The sequence below is a fragment of the Triticum dicoccoides genome, chromosome 4B, assembly GCF_002162155.2.
Source record: "Triticum dicoccoides isolate Atlit2015 ecotype Zavitan chromosome 4B, WEW_v2.0, whole genome shotgun sequence".
Lineage (NCBI taxonomy): Eukaryota > Viridiplantae > Streptophyta > Magnoliopsida > Poales > Poaceae > Triticum > Triticum dicoccoides.
The window spans coordinates 40,449,787-40,463,097 of NC_041387.1; the positions used below are offsets into that span (position 1 = coordinate 40,449,787).

Genomic DNA, 13,311 nt, shown 5'->3' on the forward strand with positions numbered 1-13,311 from the left:
ATAACGGGATCACATCATTAGGAGAATGATGTGATGGACAAGACCCAATCCTAAGCAGAGCACAAGATCGTGTAGTTCGTTTTGCTAGAGCTTTTCTAATGTCAAGTATAGCTTCCTTAGACCATGAGATTGTACAACTCCCGGATACCGTAGGAATGCTTTGGGTGTACCAAACATCATAACATAACTGGGTGGCTATAAAGGTGCACTACAGGTATCTCCGAAAGTGTCTGTTGGGTTGGCACGAATCGAGACTAGGATTTGTCACTCCATATGACGGAGAGGTATCTCTGGGCCCACTCGGTAATGCATCATCATAATGAGCTCAATGTGACTAAGGAGTTAGTCACGTGATCATGCGTTACGGAACGAGTAAAGAGACTTACCAGTAACGAGATTGAACGAGGTATTGGGATACCGACGATCGAATCTCGGGCAAGTAACATACCGATGGACAAAGTGAATTGAATACGACATTGATTGAATCCCCGACATCGTGGTTCATCCGATGAGATCATCGTGGAACATGTGGGAGCCAACATGGGTATCCAGATCCCACTGTTGGTTATTGACCGGAGAACGTCTTGGCCATGTCTGCATGGTTCCCAAACCCGTAGGGTCTACACACTTAAGGTTCGGTCACGCTAGAGTTGTTATGGGAAATTGTATGTGGTTACCGAAGGTTGTTTTGGAGTCTCGGATGAGATCCCAGACGTCACGAGGAGTTCCGGAATGGTCCGGAGGTGAATATTTATATATGGGAAGTCAAGTTTCAGTCACCGGAATGGTTTCGGGGGTTATCTGTATTATACCGGGACCACCGAAAGGTGTCCGGAGGTCCACGGGTGGGGCCACCTACCCCGGAGGACTTAATGGGCTGAATATGGGAGGGAACCAGCCCCCTAGTGGGCTGGTGCGCCCCCCAAGGGCCCAAGGCGCCTAGGGTTTGGAAACCCTAGGGGAGGGGGGGCGCCTCCACCTTGCTTGGGGGGCAAGTCTCCCCATCCTGGCCGCCCCCTCTAGATGGGATCTAGAGGGGCCGGCCCCCTCTCCCATTCACCCTATAAATAGAGGGGGGTGGGAGGGCCGTTGTACCCTTTCCTTTGGCGCAACCCCTCCCTCCCCAACACCTCCTCCTCCTCCGTAGAGCTTGGCGAAGCCCTGCAGAAATACCACAAGCTCCACCACCACGCCGTCGTGTTGCCGGAGCTCACCCTCAACTTCTCCTCTCCCCTTGCTGGATCAAGAAGGAGGAGACGTCCCCGGGTTGTACGTGTGTTGAACGCGGAGGCGCCGTCCGTTCGGCGCTAGATCGGATCTTCCGCGATTTGAATCGCCGCGAGTACGACTCCATTATCATCGTTCTTATAACGCTTCCGTTTGCGCGATCTTCAAAGGTATGAAGATGCACTCCCTCTCTCTCTTGTTGCTTGAATCTCCTAGATGGATCTTGGTGATACGTAGGAAAATTTTGAATTATTGCTACGTTCCCCAACAATGGGCTGAGGCGAAATCTCCGCTCGGCTTGCTGATGTTGGCAGCGATAACGCCTGTTGGTGTCGTAACCTCCTTGCAGAGCTGCCATGGTCCTGATCATGTCTCTCCTTGAGCGCCATGTGGAACCCTTGTTTCGGTTCACCGGAACAAGTGACAACGGCGTCACGATGTCGTTCCCTTTATGGAGGCACTGCCTTGGTTGTTCGCGGTGTCCTCAGTGATGGAGTTTGAGGCATCTCAGTTCTTGGTGTGGATTGCCTCTCAGGACATGGGCCTCGAGGGGCGCAATGTATGCCATCGTCGACGCATCTTGCGTGTCTTCTTCTTCAAGTCCGGTTAGGTCTTGCCACCCACTTGCCGACCCCTCTATGCGCTATGTGTTGGGTGGTACATTGATCCAGTCAGTTCTGTATTTGTCGCTGTTATTTGGATGTGTGGTATCAATGAATGTGACTTATGGGAAATGTTGGAATTATGTGGTTCTGATTTAGTTAATTTAGATGACAGTAATGATGATCTTATGTTGTTATCTGCTGAAGCTCAAACTGATCAGGCTGACAATAAGGCCATCAAGCTCCACTGCATCATTGACGATCAGGCTGCTACATTGCTACTTGATTTAGGCAACTCTCATTAGTTTTGTCGGTCAACAGTTTATTTGTAAGCTACCTCATCAACACCCATTGTATAAAACTTCAGAGCGTGTAACTTGCAGGGGTGAAGTTGGATTGCACACACTAGATTCCCTAATGTACTTGGGCAGCTGCTGGATTTCAATTCACAACTGATTTTAAGATTCTGCCTCTTAAGTACTCCCTCCGTCCGGAAATACTTGTCGCATAAATAGATGAAATTGGATGTATCTAGAACTAAAATATGTCTAGATACATCCATTTTCCCGACAAATATTTCCGGACGGAGGGAGTACTTTGATGGTATTATTGGCATGGGTTGGTTGTTAGCCCGAGGAATGATGAGTGTCAATTGTCATCAAAAGTGGATGTCATTTGATTACAAGGGCGTTTTTTTTGCAAGGTGGGCCACCGGCTAAGTTTTCTTACACTACTATGGAGTTGCAATTTTATTGGCAATGCATGATGCTGACGGTGAATATGAGTTTGTTTTCTGTCACTCCTACTGGTCAACCGCAATTCCTTTAATCGAGGGTGCTAAACCAATCGATATCCAACCCTGTAGATATTCGTCAGAGTTGAAGTCTGAAATTAAAGTGCAGGTGGGTGAGATGCGCAAGTCTGGAATGATAGTACACAGTTTCAATCCCTTCGCCTCACCTTTCATGGTGCACAAGAAGGACCTGGCATGGCGTCTATGTGTCGATTACATACATTTGAACTTATTGACTCTCATGTCCAAGTTTCCTTTACCTGTTATTGATGAACTCTTGGATGAATTGGTAGGTACTCCCTCCGTCCCATAATGTAAGACGTTTTTTAAGTCAAAAAAGGTCTTACATTATGAGACGGAGGGAGTACATCCTAGTTTTCAAAGCTTCATTTGTGAGCAGGTTACCATCAGATTTGGTTGGCCCTAGGTGAAGAGTCCAAAACCGTGTTTCATTCTCACAAAATTGCCACTCGAGTTCAATGTCCCGGCGTTCGGTTAACAGGCGCTCCAGCAACCTTCCAAACAGTTATTTGGAGATGTACACGTGTAACTTTTTTGAATTTTTTTGACATTTAGAAATGTGTTTTATGAAGTGGGTACATATGTAACAAGGGTTCATCCATGTATATTCCGTATAGTTTGCCCAATCTCCCTGGTTTCGACTCCGCCGTTTGACGATCCTAAACTTAAAATGTATGGACGATAAATTCAACATTGCGTTCGCAAGCTATGCAACACCAAATCGGCACCATCAGTTTCGTACGAGTGAAATATAAGCACCGTATAAAGTTCAGAATGACCATACCGCAGCTTATATACAACAATATAAAGTTGGGGCAACAAGATCTGAACTAGTCCCATGCATGGAAGCATGTCGACTCGCGTGCACGTGATACATTCTTTTTCATGCTATATACGTAATACATGACCGTCAGATTTCCTATAAAACGAACAGCCTCCATATAACCAGTTATTTTTCCGTGAAAAAAAGTGAAATATTCTCCGAAAAGAAATAAAAAAGAAATAAAAAAGGAAAGAAGCAATTTATTGCAGAAGCTGGCGTCCGACGTCACCGATCCGCGCCTCCCCCGTCCCAGCCAATCACAGCGCGCCTCGCGCCCCAACCCTACGCTATAAAACCCGAGGCGCCGCCCCGGGTTCTCCTCCCACCCCACCAAATCCCCACCTCTCGAGAGGGTTTAGAAGCTTCCAGACCTCCCCCAAAGGCGAATCGGCGATGAGTTCCACCGGAGCAGGCGTCGCCGGCCGCGGCAAGGCCAAGGCGACCAAGTCGGTGTCGCGGTCGTCCAAGGCCGGGCTCCAGTTCCCCGTCGGCCGCATCGCGCGCTACCTCAAGGCCGGCAAGTACGCCGAGCGCGTCGGCGCCGGCGCCCCCGTCTACCTCTCCGCCGTCCTCGAGTACCTCGCCGCCGAGGTAACCTAGACATCATCGATCCCCCTTCCCTAGTCGATCGGCGCCCGCCCGATCTCGTGCGCCTCGCCCCGCCTCGCCCGATCGTTCGTTCGTTATCCGCGATTCGAATCGGATTGGGGTTTGATTCGATGGTTTCCATTGTCGATTGATGCGTACGCAGGTGCTGGAGCTGGCCGGGAACGCGGCGCGGGACAACAAGAAGACCAGGATCGTGCCGCGGCACATCCAGCTGGCGGTGCGCAACGACGAGGAGCTGAGCAAGCTGCTGGGCTCGGTGACGATCGCCAACGGCGGCGTGATGCCCAACATCAACCAGGTGCTGCTGCCCAAGAAGGCCGGGCCCAAGGGGGATCTGGGCTCGGCCTCGCAGGAGTTCTGAGCCCGCGCGGCTTCAAGGCGAGGAAGGGGAGGCCGTCCTGTCATGTGATGTTCATCTGAAGTTGTGGGTTGGGGTGTTTCGGGAGTCTGAAACTCCCGATGGGAAAAAACCTTGGTGTCTTCTGAACTCTGTCGTGGTTGAGTGAATGAGTCGATCGATCGGTAGAAGAGGAGAGGAAATATATACTCCTATGTGGTTTCTTATATGCGAACATATATATGTTGCTCAGTTGTCTTTTATGATTGATATGGTTCGGTTGTTTGAATGATTGAATGAATTCGCTGTGAAATTTTAGTTACAAGAATCTGACTAGTCTTCGTCTGAAAGAAATGATAATCTCGCCGTGGAAATAAAACCGCTCCTCTTAGCCCAGTGGAAACAAAACAGCATCAAACGCTGTTCTTTCAGGCGATTGAACATAACTCTTAAGTTGCAGAAGTTAATTATCTCTCTTGATATTATTTTGCCACCACGAAGAACTGATTTCACCATTGAGAATGGGATTGTTGTGATGTCTGATTATCAAAATAAAATACAGAAAAATGCTGTCCATATATATATCTGTGGCTGCAACTGCAGTGTCTGAATTAGCCCCCCCCTGAATATATCTCTGGTTGCTGGTAATTTTTCCAAGATTGGTTGATGATTTAGTTTGGTTTGATCATCCGAACGAATGAATTCCCAGGGGCGGCCTAGTTTCAAGAATCTGATTATTACTCTTCGTCCAGAGGAAACAGAAGAGCAGTAAAATGCTGCTTGCACGAACGAATGTTGTTCTTGGCATTCTCTCCATTGACTTCTGTGCTAGTGATCAGCAATTTGTTTCACCATTCGATTCTTCTCATCATAGTAAAAAGAGAATGTCTGATTAACAAAATGAAAAAGATTACAAAAATGCTATACATCAACAGCTTTGCCTGCAATGCCTGAATTACACACCCTGATCAGTAAAGAATCAACTTGCTTGCTGCTCGTGAAGTGTTGATCGATGGGTTACTTCTTGCCGCTAAGGATGTTGGCCCTCATGGTCTCCAGCTCTGCCATGTTGGCCTCGACGCCGGCGAAGGACGGCTCCGGGATCGGCTCCTCCACCATCTGCGACAGCCTCACGAGGCTCCTGCAGGCCAGCACGGCGCGCGCGTCCATGCTCTCCATGGCCCTCAGGTAGAGGCACTGCGACGCCCGGGCGGCCTGCGTCCTCAGCTCGTCCGAGTTGGTCGGCCCCAGCAGGCAATGCCCCACGACCCGCAGCGCCGGCTGGAACAGCTCCCACGGCATGGGCACCCTCCGCCACTTCTCCTCGCCGCTCTCGGCGGACGCGATCCGAGCCTTGTCGTCGCTGCGGTGCTTCCCCGTCCACGCGACGCAGAACTCGCAGAAGTCCATCTTGGAGGAGAGCGGCATGAGCCCGATCTTGGCGTGGTAGAGCTCCAGCACCGCGCCGACGATGCGGCCGCGGCGCGTGGCGCGAATGCTGCCGTGCGGCTCCAGCGCGGGGGAGAGCTCGGCGACGTCGGGGTCGTCGGCCTTGCCCGTCTTGGCCGCCGGCGCCGCGGACGCGGGCTTGATCGCCTCGTGGTACACGCTGGGCTTGGCCATGTTGGGCAGCGCCACGGTCTCGGCCTCCCCGGCGCCCCGCTGCGCCACGGCGTGCGCGTACAGCGTGAGGAGCACGGCCTCGAACCCGGCGAGCGGCTTGCGGGAGACGGCGCGGGACATGTACACGCCCGCGAGGGTCGGCACGAAGCGCAGCACCGCGAGCTGGAGCGCCGGGAGGCCGGACTGGAAGGTGCCGTAGAGCCAGCCGCAGAGGGCGTCCTGGCCGGCCCCCGAGCCCGCGCCGCGGAGGCGCCCCGTGACGGCGCGGGCGACGCCGTCGTCGTGGAGGAGCGCGGCCGCGGGGTCGCCGGCCGCGGCGAGGGAGTCCGGGAGCGCGCGGCCCAGGATGGCGGCGAGCGAGTCGACGGCGGCCTTGGGGCTCTGGATCGCCTGTGGCGCGGCGGACGACATCGTCGTGGGCAGCAATGCAGACAGGAGGACGAGGCGGAAGAGGCCGGCGTCGTCGACGTGCGGGACGTGTGGCTCGGTGCGATGGAAGGGAAGGGCCGAAAGAGGAGGCGAATGGATCGGAGGAGGTTTGAGCGGGCGGGGCGCTATGGCTTCAGCTTTGACCCGGTTCGTACGCTCAACGCGAGCAAATCAAGGGAAGGGCGTGGAGGCTGGGCACACCCGCCATTCACGCATGCAGACGAGTCTGTGCATGTCATGTGTGCAGTTTGCAACGCAGAAATTTTGGAGGGAACTCCTTTGGAATCCGTTTGCAACCTAGGAAATGTACATCTCGAATCTTTCAAAAAAAGGGCGGGTGGGGGTACATATGGCATTTACTACACTTTTTTTCGCACATTTCTAAGTTTTTTTTTTAAGAATCGGATTTATTATAAAAGTTCACCGAAAATAAAAAGTATCTCAAACATAACAAAAGTTACATCGAGATTCCAAGACCATCAAACGACCACTACTGTTGCCATAACAAGCTGGCGACGCGCCGATGTAGCCCTACCGGAGCTGGCTTGACCCTGTCGATGACAGTCAGGACGTCTTCGTGCATGTGCCTCTAAGGACCAGCGTTCTAGAGTCACAATCGTCGTGGAGCCATATGACGAGAAACCCTAACCACACAATCCGAAGGAGATGACAGCAACATACGCCAGATCTCTATCGACTACGTCTGTCGGTGTCAAAACCGGCGGATCTCGGATAGGGGGTCCCGAACTATGCGTCTAGGCGGATGGTAACAGGAGACAAGGGACACGATGTTTTACCCAGGTCCGGGCCCTCTTGATGGAGGTAAAACCCTACGTCCTACTTGATTGATATTGATGATGTGGGTATTACAAGAGTAGATCTACCACGAGATCAAGGAGGCTAAACCCTAGAAGCTAGCCTATGATATGGTTGTTGTTCGTCCTACGGACTAAAGCCATCCGGTTTATATAGACACCGGAGAGGGCTAGGGTTACACAGAGTCGGTTACAATGGTAGGAGATCTACATATCCTTATTGCCAAGCTTGCCTTCCACGCCAAGGAAAGTCCCATCCGGACACGGGACGAAGTCTTCAATCTTGTATCTTCATAGTCTTGGAGTCCGGCCGATGATGATAGTTCGGCTATCCGGACACCCCCTAGTCCAGGACTCCCTCAGTAGCCCCTGAACCAGGCTTCAATGACGACGAGTCTGGCGCGCATATTGTCTTCGGCGTTGCAAGGCGGGTTCCTTCTCCGAATAATTTATAGAAGATTGTGAACACCAGGATAGTGTCCGGCTCTGCAAAATAAATTCCACATACCACCGTAGAGAGAATGATATTTACACAAGTTCAATCTGCTGACGTATTTGGTGGCGTGACGTCACACCACTACCAAGCCTTTACTCGAATCGTTTTTATTGTACCACCTCAGCATGTTTAGCGAAGCGGTTTCCTTGGCACGTCTTGTCGAAGCAGAGATCGTGTTCCCCTTATTCCGGGATTCTCATCAATACGGACGTGGGTAACCCAACCGCGCCCGTTGCCACGCCCCCTCCATCGAAGGCGGGTTCCAAACGGTCACGGGGACGGCTCTTGGTATTCTCCCTCTTTATAATGAGACCAAGGTGTTGGAAATATGCCCTAGAGGCAATAATAAATTGATTATTATTATATTTCCTTGTTCATGATAATCGTTTATTATCCATGCTAGAATTGTATTGATAGGAAACTCAGATACATGTGTGGATACATAGACAACACCATGTCCCTAGTAAGCCTCTAGTTGACTAGCTCGTTAATCAATAGATGGTTACGGTTTCCTGACCATGGACATTGGATGTCGTTGATAACGGGATCACATCATTAGGAGAATGATGTGATGGACGAGACCCAATCCTAAGCCTAGCACAAGATCATGTAGTTCGTATGCTAAAGCTTTTCTAATGTCAAGTATCATTTCCTTAGACCATGAGATTGTGCAACTCCCGGATACCGTAGGAGTGCTTTGGGTGTGCCAAACGTCACAACGTAACTGGGTGGCTATAAAGGTACACTACGGGTATCTCTGAAAGTGTCTGTTGGGTTGGCACGAATCGAGATTGGGATTTTGTCACTCCGTGTAAACGGAGAGGTATCTCTGGGCCCACTCGGTAGGACATCATCATAATGTGCACAATGTGACCAAGGGGTTGATCACGGGATGATGTGTTACGGAACGAGTAAAGAGACTTGCTGGTAACGAGATTGAACAAGGTATCGGTATACCGACGATCGAATCTCGGGCAAGTACCATACCGCTAGACAAAGGGAATTGTATACGGGATTGATTGAGTCCTTGACATCGTGGTTCATCCGATGAGATCATCGTGGAACATGTGGAAGCCAACATGGGTATCCAGAGCCCGCTGTTGGTTATTGACCGGAGAACATCTCGGTCATGACTACATGTCTCCCGAACCCGTAGGGTCTACACACTTAAGGTTCGATGACGCTAGGGTTATATAGGAAGCTTCTATGTGGTTACCGAATGTTGTTCGGAGTCCCGGATGAGATCCCGGACGTCACGAGGAGTTCCGGAATGGTCGGGAGGTAAAGATTTATATATAGGAAGTCCTGTTTCGGCCATCGGGACAAGTTTCGGGGTCATCGGTATTGTACCGGGACCACCGGAAGGGTCCCGGGGGCCCACCGGGTGGGGCCACCTGCCCCGGGGGCCACATGGGCTGTAGGGGGTGCGCCTTGGCCTACATGGGCCAAGGGCACCAGCCCCTAGAGGCCCATGCGCCAAGATATAGGAAAAAGGGGAGAGTCCTAAAGGGGGAAGGCACCTCCGAGGTGCCTTGGGGAGGATGGACTCCTCCCCCCCTCTTAGCCGCACCCCTTCCTTGGAGGAGGGGGCAAGGCTGCGCCTCCCCCCTCTCCCCTGCCCCTATATATAGTGGAGGGGAGGGAGGGCATCCACACCTGAGCCCTTGGCGCCTCCCTCCCTCCCGTGACACCTCCTCCTCTCCCGTAGGTGCTTGGCGAAGCCCTGCAGGATTGCCACGCTCCTCCATCACCACCACGCCGTTGTGCTGCTGCTGGATGGAGTCTTCCTCAACCTCTCCCTCTCTCCTTGCTGGATCAATGCGTGGGAGACATCGTCGAGCTGTACGTGTGTTGAACGCGGAGGTGCCGTCCGTTCGGCACTAGGATCATCGGTGATCTGAATCACGACGAGTACGACTCCATCAACCCCGTTCACTTGAACGCTTCCGCTTAGCGATCTACAAGGGTATGTAGATGCACTCTCCTTTCTACTCGTTGCTGGTCTCTCCATAGATAGATCTTGGTGTTTCGTAGGAATTTTTTTGAATTTCTGCTACATTCCCCAACAGTGGCATCATGAGCTAGGTCTATTGCGTAGATTCTTTGCACGAGTAGAACACAAAGTAGTTGTGGGCGTCGATATTGTTCAATATGCTTGCCGTTACTAGTCTTATCTTGATTCGGCGGCATCGTGGGATGAAGCGGCCCGGACCAACCTTACACGTACGCTTACGTGAGACCGGTTCCACCGACAAACATGCACTAGTTGCATAAGGTGGCTGGCGGGTGTCTGTCTCTCCCACTTTAGTCGGATCGGATTCGATGAAAAGGGTCCTTATGAAGGGTAAATAGCAATTGGCATATCACGTTGTGGTTCATGCGTAGGTAAGAAACGTTCTTGCTAGAAACCCATAGCAGCCACGTAAAACATGCAAACAACAATTAGAGGACGTCTAACTTGTTTTTGCAGGGTATGCTATGTGATGTGATATGGCCAAAAAGGATGTGATGAATGATATGTGATGTATGAGATTGATCATGTTCTTGTAATAGGATTCACGACTTGCATGTCGATGAGTATGACAACCGGCAGGAGCCATAGGAGTTGTCTTTATTTTTTGTATGACCTGCGTGTCATTGAAGAACGCCATGTAACTTACTTTACTTTATTGCTAAACGCGTTAGCCATAGAAGTAGAAGTAGTCGTTGGCGTGACAACTTCATGAAGACACGATGATGGAGATCATGATGATGGAGATCATGGTGTCATGCCGGTGACGATGATGATCATGGAGCCCCGAAGATGAAGATCAAAAGGAGCAAAATGATATTGGCCATATCATGTCACTATTTGATTGCATGTGATGTTTATCATGTTTATGCATCTTATTTGCTTAGAACGACGGTAGTAAATAAGATGATCCCTTACAACAATTTCAAGAAGTGTTCTCCCCTAACTGTGCACCGTTGCGACAGTTCGCTGTTTCAAAACATCACGTGATGATCGGGTGTTTTATTCAGACGTTCAAATACAACGGGTGTTGACGAGCCTAGCATGTACAGACATGGCCTCGGAACACATGCAAAACACTTAGGGTTAACTTGACGAGCCTAGCATGTACAGACATGGCCTCGGAACACGGAGACCGAAAGGTCGAACATGAGTCGTATAGAAGATACGATCAACATGAAGATGTTCACCGATGATGACTAGTCCGTCTCACGTGATGATCGGACACGGCCTAGTTTGACTCGGATCATGTAATCACTTAGATGACTAGAGGGATGTCTATCTGAGTGGGAGTTCATAAGATGAACTTAATTATCCTGAACATAGTCAAAAGGATTTTGCAAATCATGTCGTAGCTCACGCTATAGTTCTACTGTTTAGATATGTTCCTAGAAAAAAATTAGTTGAAAGTTGATAGTAGCAATTATGCGGACTAGGTCCGTAAACTGAGGATTGTCCTCATTGCTTCATAGAAGGCTTATGTCCTTAATGCACCGCTCAGTGTGCTGAACCTCGAACGTTGTCTGTGGTTGTTGCGAACATCTGACATACACGTTTTGATAACTACGTGATAGTTCAGTTAAACGGTTTAGAGTTGAGGCACCAAAGACGTTTTTGAAACATCGCGAAACATATGAGATGTTTTGAGGGCTGAAATTGGGATTTCAGGCTCGTGCCCATGTCAAGAGGTATAAGACCTCCGATGACTTTCTTAACCTGCAAACTAAGGAGAAAAGCTCAATTGTTGAGCTTGTGCTCAGATTGTCTAAGTACAACAATCATTTGAATCGAGTGGGAGTTGATCTTCCAGATAAGACAGTGATGGTTCTCCAAAGTCATTGCCACCAAGCTGTTAGAGCTTCGTGATGAACTATAACATATCAGGGATAGATATGATGATCCTTGAGGTATTCGCGATGTTTGACACCGCGAAAGTAGAAATCAAGAAGGAGCATCAATTGTTGATGGTTGGTGAAACCACTAGTTTCAAGAAGGGCAAGGGCAAGAAGGGATACTTCATGAAACGGCAAATCAGCTGCTGCTCTAGTGAAGAAACCCAAGGTAAAACCCAAACCCGAGACTAAGTGCTTCTGTAATAAGGGGAACAACCACTAGAGCAGAATTACCCTAGATACTTGGTAGATAAGAAGGCTGGCAAGGTTGATAGAAGTATATTGGATATACATTGTGTTAATGTGTACTTTGCTAGTACTCCTAGTAGCAGTATTAGATACCGGTTCGGTTGCTAAGTGTTAGTAACTCGAAACAAAAGGCTACGGAATAAACGGAGACTAGCTAAAGGTGAGCTGACGATATGTGTTGGAAGTTTTTCCAAGCTTGATATGATCAAGCATCGCACGCTCCCTCTACCAAAGAGATTGGTGTTAAACCTAAATAATTGTTATTTGGTGTTTGCGTTGAGCATAGACATGATTGGATTACGTCTATCGCAATACGGTTATTCATTTAAGGAGAATAATGGTTACTCTGTTTATTTGAATAATACCTTCAATGGTCTTACACCTAAAATGAATGGTTTATTAAATCTCGATCGTAGTGATACACATGTTCATGCCAAAAGATAGTAATGATAGTACCACCTACTTGTGGCACTGCCACGTAAGTCATATCGGTATAAAACACATGAAGAAGCTCCATATTGATGGATCTTTGGGCTCACTCGTTTTTGAAAAGTTTGAGACATGCGAACCATGTCTATTGGTGTATATGCATGAAGAAACTCCATGCAAATGGACCGTTTTGACTCACTTGATTTTGAATCACTTGGGACATGCAAATCATACCACATGGGCAAGATGACTGAAAAGCCTCGTTTTCAGTAAGATGGAACAAGATAGCAACTTGTTGGAAGTAACACATTTTGATGTGTGCAGTCCAATGAGTGCTGAGGCATGCAGTGAATATCGTTATGTTCTTACTTCACAGATGATTCGAGTAGATGTTGAGTATATTTACTTGATGAAACACAACTCTGAATTATTGAATGGTTCAAGTAATTTCAGAGTGAAGTAGAAGATCATTGTGACAAGAGGATAAAATGTCTATGATATGATCATAGAGATGAATATCTGAGTTACGAGTTTTGGCACACAATTAAGACATTGTGGAAATTGTTTCATAATTAATACCGCCTGGAACACCATAGTGTGATGGTGTGTCCGAACATCATAGTTGCACCCTATTGGATATGGTGCGTACCATGATGTCTCTTATCGAATTACCACTATTGTTCATGGCTTAGGCATTAGAGACAACCACATTCACTTTAAATAGGGCACCACGTAATTCCGTTGAGACGACACCGTTTGGAGAAACCTAAGTTGTCGTTTCTTAAAGGTTTGGGGCTGTGACGCTTATGTGAAAAAGTTTCAGGATTGATAAGCTCGAACCCAAAGCAGATAAAATGCATCTTCATAGGACACCCAAAAACAGTTGGGTATACCTCCTAATTCAGATCCGAAAGCAATAGGGATTGTTTCTTGAATCGGGTCCTTTTTCGAGGAA

The 13,311-nt window shown here is 49.0% G+C and overlaps 2 protein-coding genes across 2 annotated transcripts; one reads left to right on the forward strand and one right to left on the reverse strand.

Annotated features, from left to right (window-relative positions):
* Positions 1-3,773: 3,773 nt before the first annotated feature.
* On the forward strand, positions 3,774-4,701 carry LOC119294868 (probable histone H2AXa). Its single transcript, XM_037573147.1, has 2 exons — positions 3,774-4,057; positions 4,218-4,701. The coding sequence occupies exons 1-2, from the start codon at positions 3,860-3,862 to the stop codon at positions 4,434-4,436; spliced, it is 417 nt and encodes a 138-aa protein (XP_037429044.1). The 5' UTR covers positions 3,774-3,859; the 3' UTR covers positions 4,437-4,701.
* A 558-nt stretch (positions 4,702-5,259) lies between these two features.
* Positions 5,260-6,446, reverse strand: LOC119292477. Its single transcript, XM_037571307.1, has one exon. It carries the CDS (start codon positions 6,444-6,446, stop codon positions 5,430-5,432), a length of 1,017 nt encoding a protein of 338 aa, XP_037427204.1. The 3' UTR covers positions 5,260-5,429.
* Between the last annotated feature and the right edge of the window lie 6,865 nt (positions 6,447-13,311).